Source organism: Xiphophorus couchianus, chromosome 18 (assembly GCF_001444195.1).
Source record: "Xiphophorus couchianus chromosome 18, X_couchianus-1.0, whole genome shotgun sequence".
Classification (NCBI taxonomy): domain Eukaryota; kingdom Metazoa; phylum Chordata; class Actinopteri; order Cyprinodontiformes; family Poeciliidae; genus Xiphophorus; species Xiphophorus couchianus.
The window spans coordinates 10,635,356-10,653,397 of NC_040245.1; the positions used below are offsets into that span (position 1 = coordinate 10,635,356).

Below are 18,042 nucleotides of genomic sequence, written 5' to 3' on the forward strand. Positions count from 1 at the left end.
TGATCATTGTGGGTATAGATGTAGCCAGAAATCAAATTTAAACATATACATGAGAATCCACAAAGATAAACATTTTATTTGTGATATTTTAGGGATATGACTTGCAGACGAATCACATTTTAAATAGAAGAATCAAAACAAAAAGACAAAATACTCAGCTGTGTGTGTTGAGAGTGGAAACTGATTTAGAACGTAAACATAAGCATGCAAAGAGTATGAATACTTTTTAGCTTAATTGTATTTATGAAAAAAATATTTTCCTCATAAATGTAAAACATATAAAAGACATAATGTAATAATAATATAATATAATAATAATATAATATAATATGTAGACATTTGTAGACATTCGTAATACTTGTATGTGTGAGAAAACCTAATAATATGCTAATTCCAGCAGTTTGATAAAGAAAGTTATTGGTTGATAATCTTAAAAAGTTGAAAAGGAGAAAGCAAAATTTGACTGAGAAAAGTTTCTACAAAACAACTCGAGAAATGACTGAATGAATCAGTATTTGTTTCAATATCTCACTATGACAGTCCTAATTAAAAGTATATAGTTTTCTCTCTGCAAATTGAATAAAATTGCCATTTTTACCTACACTCCTCACCAGTAGGTGGCAGCAATGCATACCGGAAAGTTTTTTTTTTTTTGGCCTAACCGCAAAAACCGCAAGAGGAAGAAGAAACTGCGTCACAGGATTTTCTGTTTCTCCATCTTGGGTCACACGGGGACAACGCGGTCTGGTTTTCATGGTCAGATTATATTTCTGGTAAGAAAACGATAAATATTCTCATAGTTTGTTGAAATATGTTTGTACCCTCGCAGTGAAGTGTTGAGCAGGCAGTATTTTACCAGGATGGTGTATTTCAGAAACGGATGGTGAAGAAGAGTTGAGCGTGCGGCGCAGAGTGGCCATTTCCTTTTGAGGATCCGTTGTGGGATCATCTGTGAACTCCATTGTCCCGGTGAGCTGAAATATTGCTGCGGAATTAAAACATTGATTAAATTATGCATGTAGTTCTTCCACACGCTTTAAATGACTGCTTTTGTGTAATTTATCTCTGTGTATATTGTTTGCACAGTAAAAGGCCACTGCCATGTTTCTGTTATTTTATCTCATCTATTTAGTACTTTTTCAGTCTTAATTATTAGTTTTTCTTATTCTGTAAGTTTTCAACATTTCATCTTTGGTTACCAAAGTTTAGTAGAAGTCTCTATTCTTATTGTTGAACAAAGTTAAAAAGTACAATGCTGCACATTAAGAACCCCAGCTATTGTACTGTGAGGATAACTGGGACCAACAAAACATCCTAATAGATGAGTTACAGAATCATATTGTTTTTACAATGATTTGTAGCTTTTAAACATTGTTCATTTTGTGGTTCCTGTCTCTCCCACAAGTTGATCTTGCCACCAGTTCACCCATCACTCTGGTTGTGAAGAGGAGCGGTCTCCATTAGAAGAAATGGAGCATCGAGGCAAAACGCTGGGGGCTGATTTCAACCCCAACATTCTGCTGCATAGATTCGGTTTGTATGTTTTCTTATCAGTAATGGTTCTGGAGCAGCTTTCTGAGGTTTATCTTCTCAAAAGAAAGTTGAGAAACTGTTTGTGTCTGTGTTAGCAGATTAGCTTTCTATCTGATGGAATAGTGACTGAATTCCAAAGCAAATGACGTATCCAATTTGATTCATCATTGAAATATTCAACTTTTCTGCTGCTCTTGGTTCAGTGGAGCTCTGGTTCCTAAAGCTGATGAAGATTATGTTCAGGTCTTTGGCTTTCTTTTTCTACATGGCTCTCCTCATTTAGGGATGAAGTCTGTTATCTTTTGATTTTCACCCAGTTTGAAAATAAAACTGTTCACTCTCTTCCTGATCAGCTCTGAAACTGGGTATAGTGACACTTTGGTCTGGGAAGTCTGCATTCAATCACAACAGCTTAATGAACTTAAAGAGCACTGCTCTTAAGAAACTCTCTAGTTCTTAAATTAAGCAAATTACAGTAAACAGCAGTGGACTTTGTAATGATCCTGAAATACTAAAAATGATTGAAAAAGGACAAACATGTTTTAAGGGAAATGTCACTTTCATGTCATCACAACAAAGTTATTTGTTGTATTTGTTCTGGTATTCATTTTGTTAAAGTCTGTGTAATGTGTATAAAACAGAAGTAGACCCATTTTTCAAAAGAGACAAGTTTATTTTTAAATTTATGAACACAATGATGACATCCATCAATTCAAGATACAAAGTAACATGTTTTGGCAACAGGATTGTAAACAAAAAAGTGCAAACTAGCAACAAAAACACCCCATTTAAACACCTCAACTATCATTTCTTTAGCTTTAAACTATAGATGCAAGTTATCAATTAATGAGTAATCAAACGTTAATTGATCTCATTAAGGATCTCCACCACAAAAGAGACTATGTCTGGTGGTAGATAGCCCCAGGGTGGCCGATCGCCAACCCGTCAAGTTTTAGTAAAAATACAGACTTTAACAGGCATCACTCTCAGAGCGATGTTGAGGTGTTGCCTAAGAGCGAACAACATCGCAGTTCAACCTAAAGTCAAAAATTTATGTATGCTGGTTTTTAATTCCAGTAATATGCATGTGAGTATAAAGCTGCAGTGATTTAAAATGTACATAATTTGCTTCAATGGTTTCTGCAGATGCTCAGCAGACGTTGCTGCTTAAAGAAGATGCTCCTGAAGAATATGGTCTTGACATACAAGGTTCAGAGTCTCTCCCACCAACCATGACTGAGGATGATGAAGTGTTTCTCCTGTCGTCTCACCTACATCAGTACCACATACAAGACAGAGAGTTACCAGAAGTTCACTATGAAGCAGTAGAACCCATCAAGAATCAAGATCATGAAGATTATTCCAACTCATCAGAGACTGAACTCATTGAGGAGGAGGATGAAGAGATGGGTGAAGCTGCTGTAAATGTTTTCTGTCAACTTGAACAATTACCAAATTACAGGCAGGGGAATGACAGCAAGGTGAGCCATTCAGCTAACGGTTCTCCAATCTCTGAGGATAAAATGACATTCTTTACTTCAAAGAAAACTCTAGACTTAATAAGGAAAGTTGAGGTTGAAATGAAGATTAGCTGTGATGACAATGGTAAAATATGTAATAGAAATCCAACATCAAAAAGAGATGCGAGAACCCTAGCAGGACATGAACATCTCTGTAAATTGTGTGGACACACATTTAACGACAGAAGAAACTTAGACACACACACCAGATCCCACACAGGAAAGAAACCTTTCAGTTGTGATCTTTGTGGATACAAGTGTAGTGTAAAATCAAATTTAAATGTACACATGAGAATCCACACAGGAGAGAAACCTTTCAGTTGTGATCTCTGTGGATACAAGTGTAGCGTAAAAGCAAGTTTAAATGTACACATGAGAATCCACACAGGAGATAAACCTTTTAGTTGTGATGTTTGTGGATACAGATGCAGAGATAAATCAAGTTTAAACAAACACATGAGAGTTTACACAAGGGATAAACCTTTCAGTTGTGATGTTTGTTTACAAAGATTTAGTCAGAAAGGTCGCTTGAACCAGCACATGAAAATCCACACAGGAGAGAAACCTTCCAGTTGTGATCTTTGTGGATACAGATGTAGCGTAAAATCAAATTTAAATGTACACATGAGAATCCACACGGGAGAAAAACCTTTCAGTTGTCATCTTTGTGGATACAGATGTAGCTTAAAAGCAAGTTTAAAAAAACACACGAGAATTCACACAGGGTATAAACCTTTTAGCTGTGATGTTTGTTTACAAAGATTTAGTCAGAAGGGTCACTTGAAGCGGCACATGAAAATCCACACTGGAGAAAAGTCTTTCATTTGAGATCTTTGTGGATTCTTGTCTAGACAGAAATAACATTTAAACACACCCCTGAGAATCCACACAGGAAATACTTTTTTGTAATGCTTGAGGAAAGGGGATTTACTAAAAAAACATTTGAAAATATAGGAGGAAGGTAGAAATAAAAAACTCTTGGAGAAAGTGTTCAACTGCAGGTTTTTTGGCAACTACTGAGGACTCTGAGTGGAATTAAAGGTGCTACTGCAGAGGTTTCTGTTGGATATTTTTGTGTTCATGAAATACAGTTTTATTTGTATATTTCTCTTTAACTTAGGGCGGGGTTGTCCATAGTTGGTCCTTAAGAGCCTGTTTTAATTCACTGCCTGGTGGTAGTTACTCAATCCTCAGCAAGTTAATATTCAGCATAGACTTGCCAGTAAGCCATCATTTGGTTCACATGTGTTGAACCAAGGAAAGAACTAAAGTATGCAGGAATACTGGACCGTTGAGGACTGTTTAATTTTGGGTTTCTTTTTTATTTTTTACCTGCAAGTATTTTATAGAATACAATATAGGAAGGGTATTGAACTCAATTCCTCAAGGGTAAATGTTGTGCAACTTTTAGATGGGTTTCTATGTCAAAGCCAAATAGGTTTGCTTTCAAGACTCAGGAAAACTTGACTGCACTGAGGAGGTATTAGATCCATTTAATTTAGGTTTGTTGGACACATCTAAAAGTTGCAGAACATTCTCCCTGGAGGACTTGAGTTGAAGATCCCTGCTCTATATGTTTCTTTATTTGAATACATAACATTTTAATGTTTTCTTGCTAAGTGGATATTTAGAATTTAGGAGTGTGGATTAAAATGATGGGTTTTCTGTGTTACAAATGTGTTCTCAGAGCCTGCATTTTCAAATTCTAGTCTTACCAAGGAGTCTTGGGTTAAGTGGTGCAGTCAGCTGCTGAGAAAGAAACTCTGAGTGAGGAGTCAACAGTGTATTTGATCCCTTTGCTAGCGTAGTGTTTTCTAGGGATTATTGGTGGTTCTTCTACTTCTTGTTTAGTGGTGTAAACACTCCTTTCCACCCTGACTGATAGGGAGTGTGAACCAAATGTTTGCAAAAATAAACTTATATCCATTCATACAAATTACTGCCTTATATGTAGAGTGGTCTGGTAGCTTTTACATCTTGAATCTTTCTGAAATAAAGATTCAAGACCCCAATGCAAATGCACCTCAAAATCTATGGAAATTGATTAATGCAGTCCAGACTGGACTAAGAAAAATGTCTTAATGAAATTGTGCAAAATTTGATTTATTACTACACAGCATCAATATGCAGTGTTGTCAGTCTTTCTGCTATTTTCTCTGCTTAACACATTTATCATCTTTTGTAGCATTAGGTACTCTCTTAAGCCGCTCATATGAGGCGCTTTGGGAAGAAATTCTAAGAATTTTTCTAAAATGTAACTGTGAGCTACTTCTACTTTTAGGATTTGAGAATGCAGGTCATAGTCATGTAGACTCTTCTTATAAGATAAGTTTGCATGCCCTAAATTTTTATTATTCAATAAAGTAAAATGACTGTATGCTATATTTTGCTTTTACATCTTCATTATGTATCAACAATAATAAAGAAAACATGTCAAATTTTTAAGTGTTATTTTTGTGGGGAAAAAGTTTTGAGAATCCAGGTCATAGTCATGTTGACTATTAACTGCATACTGGCCAATTCAATTGTACTTTGTCATCAAAGTAAAATATCGTCACCTTCCTTAAAAAAATAGCTTTTTTTAGGATGTCTTTTTTTATTTTCTTTGCCTGAATCATCTTTTGGTGAAAAATTACTTTGGCCATTATTGTAGGAGCTGACTATAGGCAGCTAGCATATAACGTTAAAGCAACGCCCCTTGAAAGTTCCCATCAATATTTGGTAAAGTTTGCAGCTAGCATTCGCTGTATGTCGAAATAAAACAGTATTAAATGTTCAGCAGATGTGCTGAATGTGAAAATGTAAAAATTACCTGTATTAGTGACTTTAAAGACTATCAAGGCAAAAATTATACTAGAAGTAAGTTAAACATTGATCAACATGTTTGGTAATTGCCTAAATGATGATGAAGAGGATAAAGCTGATGTAAATAATGTTTTCTGTCAACTTGAAAACTTGCCAGATTGCAGACTAAAAAGTAAATACAGGGGAAACAGCAAGGTGAGCCATTCAACTAAAGGTTCTCCAAACTCAGATAAAATGCAGCTCTTTACTTCAAAGAAAACCCTAGCCTCAATGAAGAAAGTTCAGGTTGAAATGAAGTTTATCTGTGATGACAATAGTAAAACATGTTTAAAAAAAAATCCAACATCAAAAAGTCATGCAAGGGGATGTGTTGTGGTGGTGCAGGGGTTAAGCACAACCCACGTAAGGAGGCCTTAGTCCTCGACGCGGCTGTCACAGGTTCGGTTCCCGGCCTGGCGACCTTTGCCGCAAGTCATCCCCCTCCTAATTGACTCTCTTTCCTGTTAATTAACTATCAAATAAGGGCCGCTAGAGCCCAATAAAACCTTTAAAAGAATGAAAGAACCCTAGCATTACATAAACATCTCTGTAAATTGTGTGGACACACATTTAGCAACAGAAGAAACTTACACACACATATGAGAATCCACACAGGATTCTTTATGGATACAGGTGTAGTGGAAAATCAAGTTTGGGAATCCACACAGGAGAAAAACCTTTCAGTTGTGAACTTTGTAGCCAGAAATCAAATTTAAACACACACATGAGAATCCACTAAAGATAAACATCTAGGTGTGATATTTTAGGGACAGGAAATGAGGACAAATCCTATATTTAAATGGAAGACTAAAGAAAAAGATAAAGCTATTCAGGTTTGAGTGTTGAAGTCTATGAAACACTTATGACAATGGAAACTGCAGAATTTATTGTGGATAATTTCTGTGCTATTAAAGATATCTTGTTTATCGGATGCTTCTCTTCCACTAATGGTTTGACTTAATTTCTATAAGCATTTTATTGAATATACTAGGTATATTCTGTTCTGGTAATTTAGTGATTTCTTACTGAGTTAACAAATCAGATTTATTTTCTTTACTGCATTTTTGTTATTGCTGCAGATGCAGCTCTGCTACAGATGTTCTCTAAACATGTTAACTGCTTTATTAGATGACAAGTCTGCCTGTTGTATATTTTCAATAAGGTAAAATGACCACATGCAAGTTTACTTTCATGGGTTTATTGTTCTTCAGAATGTAAAACTCTAGTTTGTAGATTTTTAGGGATCTAAACTTGGATTAGACCAAACCAGACCAGTACCAAACAAGTACAGGTCACTATTTGAGAAATTAAATTCATCCTAATGGAAAAATCCATACAATATATAGACATTTGTAATACTTGTATGTGAGTGAAAGCCTAATAATATACTTAATCTAGTGGTCTGAGGAAAAAAAAGAGTTATTGTTTGATAATATGAAAAAGTTGAAAGGTGAATGCAAAATTTGACTGAGTAGACGTTTTACAAAACAACTGGAGAAATGAACGTTATCAGTATTTGTTTTAATATCTCACTATGACAGTCCTAATTAAAAGTATATAGTTTTCTCTCTGCAAATTGAATAAAATTGCCATTTTTACCTACACTCCTCACCAGTAGGTGGCAGCAATGCATACCGGAAAGTTTTTTTGTTGTTGTTTTTTGTTTTTTTTTGGCCTAACCGCAAAAACCGCAAGAAGAAGAAAGAAACTGCGTCACAGGATTTTCTGTTTCTCCATCTTGGGTCATGCGGGGGGACAACGCGGCCTGGTTTTCATGATTAGGTGATAATTCGGTTCAGAAAACGGTAAATATTCTCATAGTTTGTTGAAATATGTTTTTACCCTCGCAGTGAAGTGTGGAGCAGGCAGTATTTTAACAGGATGGTGTATTTCAGAAACGGATGGTGAAGAAGAGTTGAGCGTGCGGCGCAGAGTGGCCATTTCCTTTTGAGGATCCGTTGTGGGATCATCTGTGAACTCCGTTGTCCTGGTGAGCTGAAATATTGGTGTGGAATTAAAACATTGACTAAATGATGCATGTAGTTCTTCCACACACTTTAAATGACTGCTTTTGTGTAATTTATCTCTGTGTATATTGTTTGTACAGTAAAAGGCCACTGCCATGTTTCTGTTGTTTTACCTCATTTTTTTTAGTACTTTTTCAGTTTTAATTATTAGTTTTTCTTATTCTGTAAACTTTCAAATTTCATCAACCCCAGCTATTGTCTTGTGAGGATAACTGGGAACTACAAAACATCCTAATAGATGAGTTAAAGAATAATATTGTATTTTACAATGATTTGTAGCTTTTTAACATTGTTCATTTTGTGGTTCCTGCTTCTCCCAGCTGGGCCCACAAGTTGATCTTGCCACCAGTTCACCCATCACTCTGGTTGTGAAGAGGAGCGGTCTCCATTAGAAGAAATGGAGCATCGAGGCAAAACGCTGGGGGCTGATTTCAACCCCATAGTGCTGCTGCATAGATTAGGTTTGTATGTTTTCTTATCAGTAATGGTTCTGGAGCAGCTTTCTGAGGTTTATCTTCTTAAAAGAAAGTTGAGAAACTGTTTGTGTCTGTGTTAGCAGATTATCTTTCTATCTGATGGAATAGTGACTGAATTCCAAAGCAAATGACGTATCCAATTTGATTCATCATTGAAATATTCAACTTTTCTGCTGCTCTTGGTTCAGTGGAGCTCTGGTTCCTAAAGCTAATGAAGATTATGTTCAGGTCTTTGGCTTTCTTTTTCTACATGGTTCTTCTCATTTAGGGTTGAAGTCTGTTATCTTTCTGATTCCCACCCAGTTTGAACAAAGTATTCAAATGATGGTTGTAGTCAGGCTTTTGTCTGGGAAGTCTGCATTCAATCAAAACAACGTACAGAACAGAGCTATGCTCTTAAAAACCATTACAAAGAATTCCTCTAAGAAGAACTTTTGTAAGAAATTTCTTAGAGATGTACCATCTGTGATTTACCTTAAAAATGCCCTGCCTAAGATGGACTCTGAAACTGGTCCATTATTTGAGTATTGCCCCTTCATCCAAAGTGGGAAATTGTTTGACAAGCAGTTCCAAATTCTTTTGAAAATAGTCATCTCTCTTCTCCATTGCTTGTGGGTTGAGTATGTTTGTGTTTCGCTCTCGCCTCGTAGTCATGCATCACGCTGATTTTATATTACTTTATTGTTATTTTTAGTATTTTTCCGGTTACATGATTCATCAAACCATATGAAATGCTTTGTCCACTTTGTCAGCCAGAGTTAATGTGGCACGCAGAGATCTGAGAAACTCGTCCCATTAACTGGACCAACCAAAATAGTTTCTGTGTCCCCTTGTTAAAAACTCAACAGACACGATATGGAAGAGCTACTAAAGCCACATTAGCAGGACTTAATTAAATCTCCCATTTGTTGCGCATCTCTGCGCAGTACAGCGGATTTAACTCATCATGCAGGGCCGGTCCAAGGCTGCATGAGGCCTTGAGCAGAATTTGACTTAGGGGCCCCTTTTGTTTTTAACAAAAGGACCCCTTTTGTTAGAGGGCCCCTTTTTTGTTAACAGAACACTAAATCTACTAGATTTAGTGAAATCTGGGAGAGGGGGAGTAATTTAATTGGCCAACCTAAATAATATAATAAGTTATAATCGCATTTAACTAATTTATATTTGTGAACAAACAGAGCTCAGACTCGAAGATTAAACTCACAGCATCAGATTGTTGCTATGGTAACAATCTGATGCTGTGAGTTTTCCTCACATTCCTTAAAATCTTACATATAAATGTTAAACAATTTAAAATCTTTTAATTTATGTATGCTGAAACCATTGAATCAAATTTAGCAGCATTGATAATATTGCTGTTAATTCTTGACAGTGTAACTTTGTGTGTGTGGCCTTTACAACGTAAGCTAGATGCATGATGGGGAAAATACTAAACAGATTTATCTTCCAGATCTCAATACAGGTGAACATTTCTTAGGATACTTCAGAGAAAAGAAAAAGTCAAACCTCCTTGGTGATAAAACTTAAAAATCAAATGACTTTTGTTGGCGGTAGGATATATAGAGTCTTACAAACAAAATATTAGCATTTATGGGCCCCTGAAGCCCTGGGGGCCTGATGGAGCCGCTGACTTAATTTGGATTAAAAAGAAGTGCAAATAATTGATATTCATTTTAATTGTATTTTTTAATTTGCTCTTTTTAAGACTAGTTGTGGGTTTAAATACTGTTTCACTGCCGATGTTTTCCCATAACATATAATTACCCAATATTTTTACATTACGTGTCTACTTGACATCTCTTAATACAAAAACACAGTAGGCCTCTGGTGGACCGCCTTGGTGCCCCAACCACCAGGCTTAGGAAGTTTTCTGGGGGGAATCCTGATCTTAAACATAGATAAATGAAAATCAGGAAATTTGTGTAGCCCATTTTTTGGAATAGTTTGTTTGAAACAGTGGAACAATGCTTTCAGTACGGCTGTGCAATTTGTACCGTTTCTAAAATGTGCAGGTCTTGAAGGTGCCCTCGGAACGTCTTTATGAATGGCACACTGTCTGAGGCATCTTTGCATGCAAGAGCAAGGCGGTGGGCTGCACAGAAAGTAGATGTGGTCAGGAGTCTGTCAGCTTTTTGACTCCACCATTCTGGTGCCTTTAATAGATTTTAGTTTCTAAAATCTCAAATTATACCTCAAATTATACTTGGTTTTAGTTTTTGCCTGTCATCACAGCAGCACCATCTGTTCCCAAACCAAACATCCAATCTGTTGGTATGACTTCGACTGTGATCACCTTGCGGTTAACTTCTGCAATTTTATCTGCCTTCCCATCATTTAGTGGCACCATGTCAAGAAACTGACAAAGATTATTTTTTTATCTAGCATAAAGTTTCATTTATATTCCCGGCAATATAAATACTTGCCTAATATTTATATTCTGTCTGATCAAGGGCACATCTGTAAACTCGTCCCCTTGAAGACCAGTGACAGTGGCGAGTCGGATGGCCTCCAGAATCGGTTTTTCCACAACTCTAGCTGAGATCTCCAACATCTCATCCACTATTTTGTGGGATTTATAATTGCCCCTCTTGTCAATCTAACAAAGAAAAAAAAAAGTACTATAACACCGACACGTGTAAAATGTTGATGCCACAAAATATACATTTCAATAATTTTCCTGAAGTTTGGTGAAATAATCACATCCAAGTAATTTGGCAAGATCGAGTAAGTCTCAGTAATTTGTATGGTGTGCAACGTCATGTTTTACTAGCCAGTAAAGGCATTTAAACCACCAATGATTGCCTCATTCTCCATATTAATTACTGGCTCAAACACTTCCTTGATTGACAAGCCTAGAACATGAAAAACATTTGAGATGTTTCATTGAGTTATTGAGTGATTAATCATTTTAGTCGGTGTAATATATTTGTATTATTTACTCTTTACTTTTGCTTTTGTGTGCTGTCCCAATTGAAGCTCCTTGTATTTGTTGCTGTCATGTGTGATTGTGACACACATGATATTAAGCTGCATGAAAATGAAAAGCAACTCAATAGCCCATATCAATATAATTTAAAAATTGATGGGTAAAAATAGAATATAATGGACATTTTTTTGAAGCCATCAGTCAAAATGATGGAAAACAAAAAAGACTTAAGTTGCTTGTTTTCCCTGTCTGAGGCCCAGTGATGATTATATTCTGAAGGACAGGTTTGTTTACAGAAATTTCACAATCCATTTTATTTATTTATTTATGGTTTATTTTATGTATTTTAATGTTTAAAATATCTTCCAGTTGCAGTGTTAATTTTTATGCTATTCAAAAAATGTTATGCTTTTCAAAAAAGGTTATCATTTATTGTACATGTCAAATAAAAGGCCCATGGCCCACATTAAAGAAATTCTGAATTTGTTTTTGTATGGTTATAACTTTTTTCTCAAAATTTTGAATTTTTTTTCCAGAATTTATCATAATTATTCTTACTTTAATATTCTAATATCAAAAGTCAAAATTCTGAGGAAAATAGAAGATCTCAGAAGATTAAAGCCAGAATTCCTTTTATTTTTTTCAGTGGCCACAAAACTGCTAAACTACATCATTGTGAAATAATGGGCAGGATTATTCATTAAATCTTAGAGGTTTGTTAATGGATTTTATCAACATATTTTACCACAACGAACCTTTTGAGGACATTCATAATTTTGATATAAAAACTATTTTGACGCCCTGGTTTATTGCAAAAATTTCTGGGACAATTAATTGCCCAGCAAAATTAGTTATCGTGACAGACCCATTTGGGTTTTACATTAAACTTGCGCAAGCCAAACAAGTGGTGTGACTTTCATACCCAACACCTACCGTGGTGCAGTATTGACCAACAATGAGGCACATAGAGGGTTCATATAAATGCTGCTACAGGTGAAGCTGTTGCAAGAAGGTGTGAACTGTGCGATTGGTTCGCACTCTCAGTTCAGTGCTTCAATTATAAACTCGTCTTTGGTATCACTGTTACTGGTGAAGAGATGCTATCAGAAACAGGCTTAAAATATGGATTTAGGGAAGGTGGTGTTGCCTAAAAACGAACAACATCGCAGTTCAACCTAAAGTCAAACATTTACGTATGTTGGTTTTTAACATAAGTAATGTTGATGTGAATATTAGGCTGCAGTGGTTTATAATATATATAATTTGCCTCAATGGTTCCTGCAGATGCTCAGCAGATGTTGCTGCTTAAAGAAGATGCTCCTGAAGAACATGGCCCAGGTTTTGACATACAAGGTCCAGAGTCTCTCTCACCAACCATGAATGAGGATGATGAAGAGTTTCTCCTGTCCTCACACCTTCATCAGCACCACATACAAGACAGAGAGTTACCAGTAGATCACTGTGAAGCAGCAGAACTCAAGAAGAAAACGCTAGACTCAATGAGGAAAGTTCAGGTTGAACTGAAGATTAGCTGTGATGACAATGGTAAAACATGTAAAAAAAATCCATCATCAAAAAGTCATGCGAGAACCCTAGCAGGACATAAACATCTCTGTAAATTGTGTGGACACACATTTAACGAAAGAAGAAACTTAGACAGACACATGAGAATCCACACAGGAGAGAAACCTTTCAGTTGTCATCTTTGTGGATACAGGTGTAGCATAAAATCAAGTTTAAAAAAACACATGAGAATCCACACAGGAGAGAAACCTTTCAGTTGTGATCTTTGTGGATACAGATGTAGCATGAAATCAAATTTAAACCAACACATGAGAATCCATACAGGAGAGAAACCTTTCAGTTGTCATCTTTGTGGATACAGGTGTAGCATAAAATCAAGTTTAAATGTGCACATTAAAACCCACACAGGGGAGAAACCATTTAGCTGTGGTTGTTGTGGATTCCGATTTGGCAGAAAATCAAGTTTAAAGGAACACATGAAAACCCACACAGGAGATAAACCTTTCAGTTGTGATGTTTGTTTGCGAAGATTTAGTCAGAAGGGTGCCTTGAGCTTGCACATGAGAATCCACAAAGGAGAGAAACCTTTCAGTTGTGGTCTTTGTGGATACAGATGTAGCCGAAAATCAAGCTTAAATATACACTTGAGAATACACAAGGGAGAGAAACCTTTCAGTTGTGATCTTTGTGGACACCGAAGTCGCAAAAAATCAAATTTAAATGAACACATGAGAATCCACACAGGAGAAAAACCTTTCAGTTGTGATCATTGTGCATACAAATGTAGCACAACAACAACCCTGAAGGCTCACATGAGAATTCACACAGGACATAAACCTTTCAGTTGTGATCTTTGTGGATACAGATGTAATATAAAGTCTAGTTTAATTATGCACATGAGAACCCACACAGGAGATAAACCTTTCAGTTGTGAGTTTTGTGGATACAGATGTAGCGTAAAGTCTAGTTTAACTGCACACATGAGTACCCACACAGGAAATAAACCTTTCAATTGTGACTGTTGTGGATACAGATGTAGCAGAAAATCAAGTTTAAACCAACACATGAGAATCCACACAGGGGATAAACCATTCAGTTGTGATCTTTGTGGACACCGAAGTCGCAGAAAATCACATTTAAATATACACATGAGAATCCACACAGGAGAGAAACCTTTCGTGTAAAATTAAGTTTAAAACAACACGAGAACCCACACAGGAGAGAAACCTTTCAGTTGTGATCTTTGTGGTTACAAATGTAGCGTAAAATCAGGTTTAAATGTACACATGAGAATCCACACAGGAGAGAAATCTTTCATTTGTGATATTTGTTTGCAAAGATTTAGTATAAAAGGTAATTTGAATAAACATTCAAATCCATACAGGACAGAAACCTTTCAGTTGTGATCTTTGTGGCTACAGATGCAGCAATAAATCAAGTTTAAACAAACACATGAGTCTCCACACAGGGGATAAACCTTTTAGTTGTGATGTTTGTTTACAAAGATTTTGTCTGAAAGGTCACTTGAACCAGCACATGAAAATCCACACAGGAGAAGAGCCTTTTGGTTGTGATCTTTGAGGTTAGAGGTGTATCAGAAAATCACATTTAAATGCACACATGAAAATCCACACAGGATAAACCTTTCAGTTGTGAACTATGTGGATATCGATGAAGCCAGAAATCATATTTAAATTTACACAGGAGAGAAACCTTTCAGTTGTGAACTCTGTGAATACAGATGTAGCGTAAAATTAAATTTAAACTGACACATGAGAACCCACACAGGAGAGAAACCTTTAAGTTGTCATCTTTGTGGATATAGATGTGGGGCAAAAACAAGTTTAAATGAACATATGAGAAACCACACAGGGGAGAAACCTTTCTGTTGTGATCTTTGTGAATACAGGTGTAGTGTAAAATCAAATTTAAATGTACACTTGAGAACCCACACAGCAGAGAAACCTTTCGGTTGTGATCTTTGCCAATACAGATGTATCAGAAAATCACATTTAAACACACACATGAGAATCCACTAAAGATAAACATTCTAGTTGTGATATTTTAGGGACAGGAAATAAGGACAAATTATATTTTAAATGGAAGACTTTAAATAAAAAGATAGTTATTCAGCTGTGAGTGTTGAAGTCTATAAGACACTAATGAGAGTGGAAACGAATTTAAAATGGTATTGTTGCAGAGCTTATTGTGGAGAATTTCTGTGCTATTAAAGATGATTTTTGTTTTTTCGGATGTTTCTCTTCCAGTCACGGTTTGATTTGATTTTTATAAGCATATTATAGAATACACTAGGCATTTTCTGTTGTATTGCTGTGAAATGTGATTTCTCACTGAGTTAATACTAATGAATCATAATTATTTTCTTTACTGCATTTTCGTTATTCCTGTAGATTCGGCTGTGCTACATATGTTCTCTAATCATGTTAACTGCTTTATTAATTGACGAATTTGCCTGTTATATATTTTCAATAAAGTAAAATGACTAAATGCAAGTTTACTTCTATGGGTTTATTGTTCTTGGGAACGTAAAACTCTAGTCTGATGTCCTGTTAGCGTCATCGTTATGAAGCCAACAGGACCACATCATCCGCAAAAAGCAGAGATGCGATCCCAAGGCCACCAAAACGGATCCCCTCTACACCTTGACTGCTCCTCTAAATTCTGTCCATGAAAGTAATGAGCAGAATCGGTGACGAAGGGCAGCCCTGGCGGAGTCCAACTCTCACCGGAAACGAGCCCGACTTACTGCCGGCAATGCGGACCAGACTCTGACATCACAGCTCTCGCTGGAGCGGTTCGCAGCCGAGTGTGAAGCGGCCGGGATGAGGATCAAATGTCTGTGAGCGACTTGTAGATTTAGGATTTGAGAATACAGGCCCTGGTCATGTAGATTCTTTTCATTAGAAAAGTTTGCATACCCTAAATTTTCTTTGTTCAATAAAGTAAAATTAGTGTTTGCTATATTTTATTTTATAGTATTACGTATCAAAAGTAAAAAAATTAACTCATTTGTAAGAATATGTTATTTTTGTTGGGGAAAAAAACCTTCATATTAAATTCTTGGTGTTCTATTCAGTAGTACTCCGTCATTGAAATAAAACATTGCCACCTCCCTAAAAGAATTGTCTAAATATATATTTTTTGCCTTAATTATCTTTTGACAATCAATGAATTGGGCCACTACTTTAAGAGGTGACCTATACAGCTAACATTAAGCATTCAGGTAACATCCCCTGAACGTTGTCATCACTGTTTGGAGAAGTTTGCAGCTGGGCATCAAAATGCAGTGCTGCTTAATGTTCAGGGGATGTTAAATTTTACCTCCACCAAATATTAAAATGACCTGAATTAATGACTAAGATTATCAAGGCAAAAATAATGCAATATTAGTCGTAACTGAAACACTGATCAACATATTTGATTCTTGTTTGCAAAATGGCTTTAATGACATTTTGACAAAATATAGTGTTTAATTGATGACTATGATGTAAACCACTCTGAACTGCCTTGCTGCTGCCAATGGATGCATATATGGTCCGAAGTCTACACTAAGTTCACCACAAGGTGGTGCGTAAGCGCCTCCTATCTGATTGGTCCTGAGACCATTTTTTTGGAAGGGCATTTCCTGAGGAATGCTGTGATTAATATTCATTGTTCCAAATACAAGGAACAGCATACCTTAAATTAGAAATCCACGCACAGCCTGCCAGCCACTAATAATATCAGCAATGAAATAAACACTATATTGATGCAAATTTTCCCACTGATATCCATCAATAATCTTTCATTTTAAGCACAGTGTGCTTGTCATAGGCCTTGTTGACTCATTTAAAATGTGCCTTTGATAGTTGTAGGAGGAAGTTTTGAAAATGGTCTGTGTGCTGTTGAATGGAATATGAGAAATAAGAATTTTGCCTGGTTTGACTTCATATAGTGAGAAAACAAGATGTATGACTTTTAATTCAATCTAATAGTATTTTATGGAAGTGGACAAGATTGAACAGGGTAACTCGTGGGAGCATGTCTGGTGCACAGAAGACATTTTCAATGATTTTGTGGGAAATAGAGCAGAGAAGATAACTTTAATGTCTTTTTAGAAGCAATAAGCTGGTGAACGGTCTGCAGATGCAGGTGCTGTGGCCCTAGCAGAGGCCATTGTTCTCTCACAGTCAATGGCGGTTGAGAAGCACCCAAGGATGGCTGGATATCCCCCTGGGATCTGTTTCAGCACCATATGCTGCTCTGCTGCTAAACCCCTCCCCACCACCACACCAACTGTTGCACTGCGCTGACCTTCAACCTCACACTTCAGATGCTCGCTCACAAACTCACAGCTGATGGCCTGGATTCAGAAGTTCTCCCCACTTCTCTGATTTTCATCCGTCACTTGCAGTGAGCAGATTGTAGCGTTGTGCTGGGGTCTGATGGAGCAAAGTTTCTTACAGTCATTAGTTCAGGGCTACTTGTGCAATTTTTAGATTATTTGTATGGACAGTAATGAATTAGAACATTTTGGCTTTTTGGTTTGATAAATTTCTTGATTACATGAAATTGTGTTACACTTTTGGTTTACTTAAGAGATTATATGTTCCATTTTAGCTAAAACAAAGACATTCTTGCACTTTTGAGATTTTGTTGCACTTCTTTCATACTCAAGCATAACACTGGGTTTCAAAAACTGTTTTTTGGAAGTGTTTGGAAATATTTTTTTCAACTGAATTAGGACCTTTTTGCACCACTGATTCCAAAAATGACATCAATTTTTCTCAATCACGTCAGGTTTTTAATTCTAATTTGATTTAGAGAAATCCAGTGTTCTGACTATATTGATTACATTATTGTGAGATTTTCAGTTCATTTCCGTTAATATTTCTCATCCAAAAAATGCTTTATGAGAAAAACATCGTTTTTTAACAGTTAGAGTCTGTTGCAAACTTGGATTTCTATAAATTGATTAATAAACACTGGTAAGGGTAAGTACATGTGAATTGAACATGTACTTACCAGGTGAACTGGATCAGCCGTTTGGACAAAGGTGAGACAGGAAGTTCACTAAACTACAGCTCCATGTACACTTTAAATTCAGGAGGAGCAGGGTCCGTGGGGTGGCCAACATTTTTCAAGAGGAGGTCATGGCCCACTTAACCCCCTTTGGGAACACCGCTGTTTGA

At 36.4% G+C, this 18,042-nt stretch overlaps 2 protein-coding genes across 6 annotated transcripts; both read left to right on the forward strand.

Moving 5' to 3' along the window:
* Nucleotides 1–710: 710 nt before the first annotated feature.
* On the forward strand, nucleotides 711–3,452 carry LOC114162005 (zinc finger protein 813-like; the record flags this gene model as incomplete). Its single annotated transcript, XM_028045748.1, has 4 exons — nucleotides 711–756; nucleotides 875–969; nucleotides 1,406–1,533; nucleotides 2,680–3,452. Coding segments are annotated over exons 3-4 (837 nt in total), but the record flags the coding sequence as incomplete, so codon positions are not given.
* Nucleotides 3,453–7,598: 4,146 nt separating this feature from the next.
* On the forward strand, nucleotides 7,599–14,959 carry LOC114133414 (gastrula zinc finger protein XlCGF57.1-like). Of its 5 annotated transcripts, XM_027999303.1 has the most exons (6): nucleotides 7,599–7,702; nucleotides 7,793–7,887; nucleotides 8,245–8,385; nucleotides 12,611–13,043; nucleotides 13,212–13,236; nucleotides 13,321–14,959. In XM_027999303.1, the coding sequence occupies exons 3-6, from the start codon at nucleotides 8,322–8,324 to the stop codon at nucleotides 14,032–14,034; spliced, it is 1,236 nt and encodes a 411-aa protein (XP_027855104.1). In that variant the 5' UTR covers nucleotides 7,599–7,702; nucleotides 7,793–7,887; nucleotides 8,245–8,321; the 3' UTR covers nucleotides 14,035–14,959. The 5 variants fall into 5 exon arrangements, with proteins under 5 accessions (XP_027855104.1, XP_027855101.1, XP_027855103.1 ...); XM_027999300.1 differs by having other exon boundaries at nucleotides 12,611–13,236; XM_027999302.1 differs by lacking the exon at nucleotides 13,212–13,236 and having other exon boundaries at nucleotides 12,611–13,136; nucleotides 13,305–14,959.
* Nucleotides 14,960–18,042: the final 3,083 nt, after the last annotated feature.

Coding starts and splice junctions, on each gene's coding strand:
- LOC114133414 (XM_027999299.1), top strand. CDS start 8,322: ATGGAGCATCGAGGCAAAACGCTGGGGGCTGATTTCAACCCCATAGTG. Junction 8,386..12,610: donor AGTGCTGCTGCATAGATTAG/GTTTGTATGTTT, acceptor TGGTTCCTGCAG/ATGCTCAGCAGATGTTGCTG.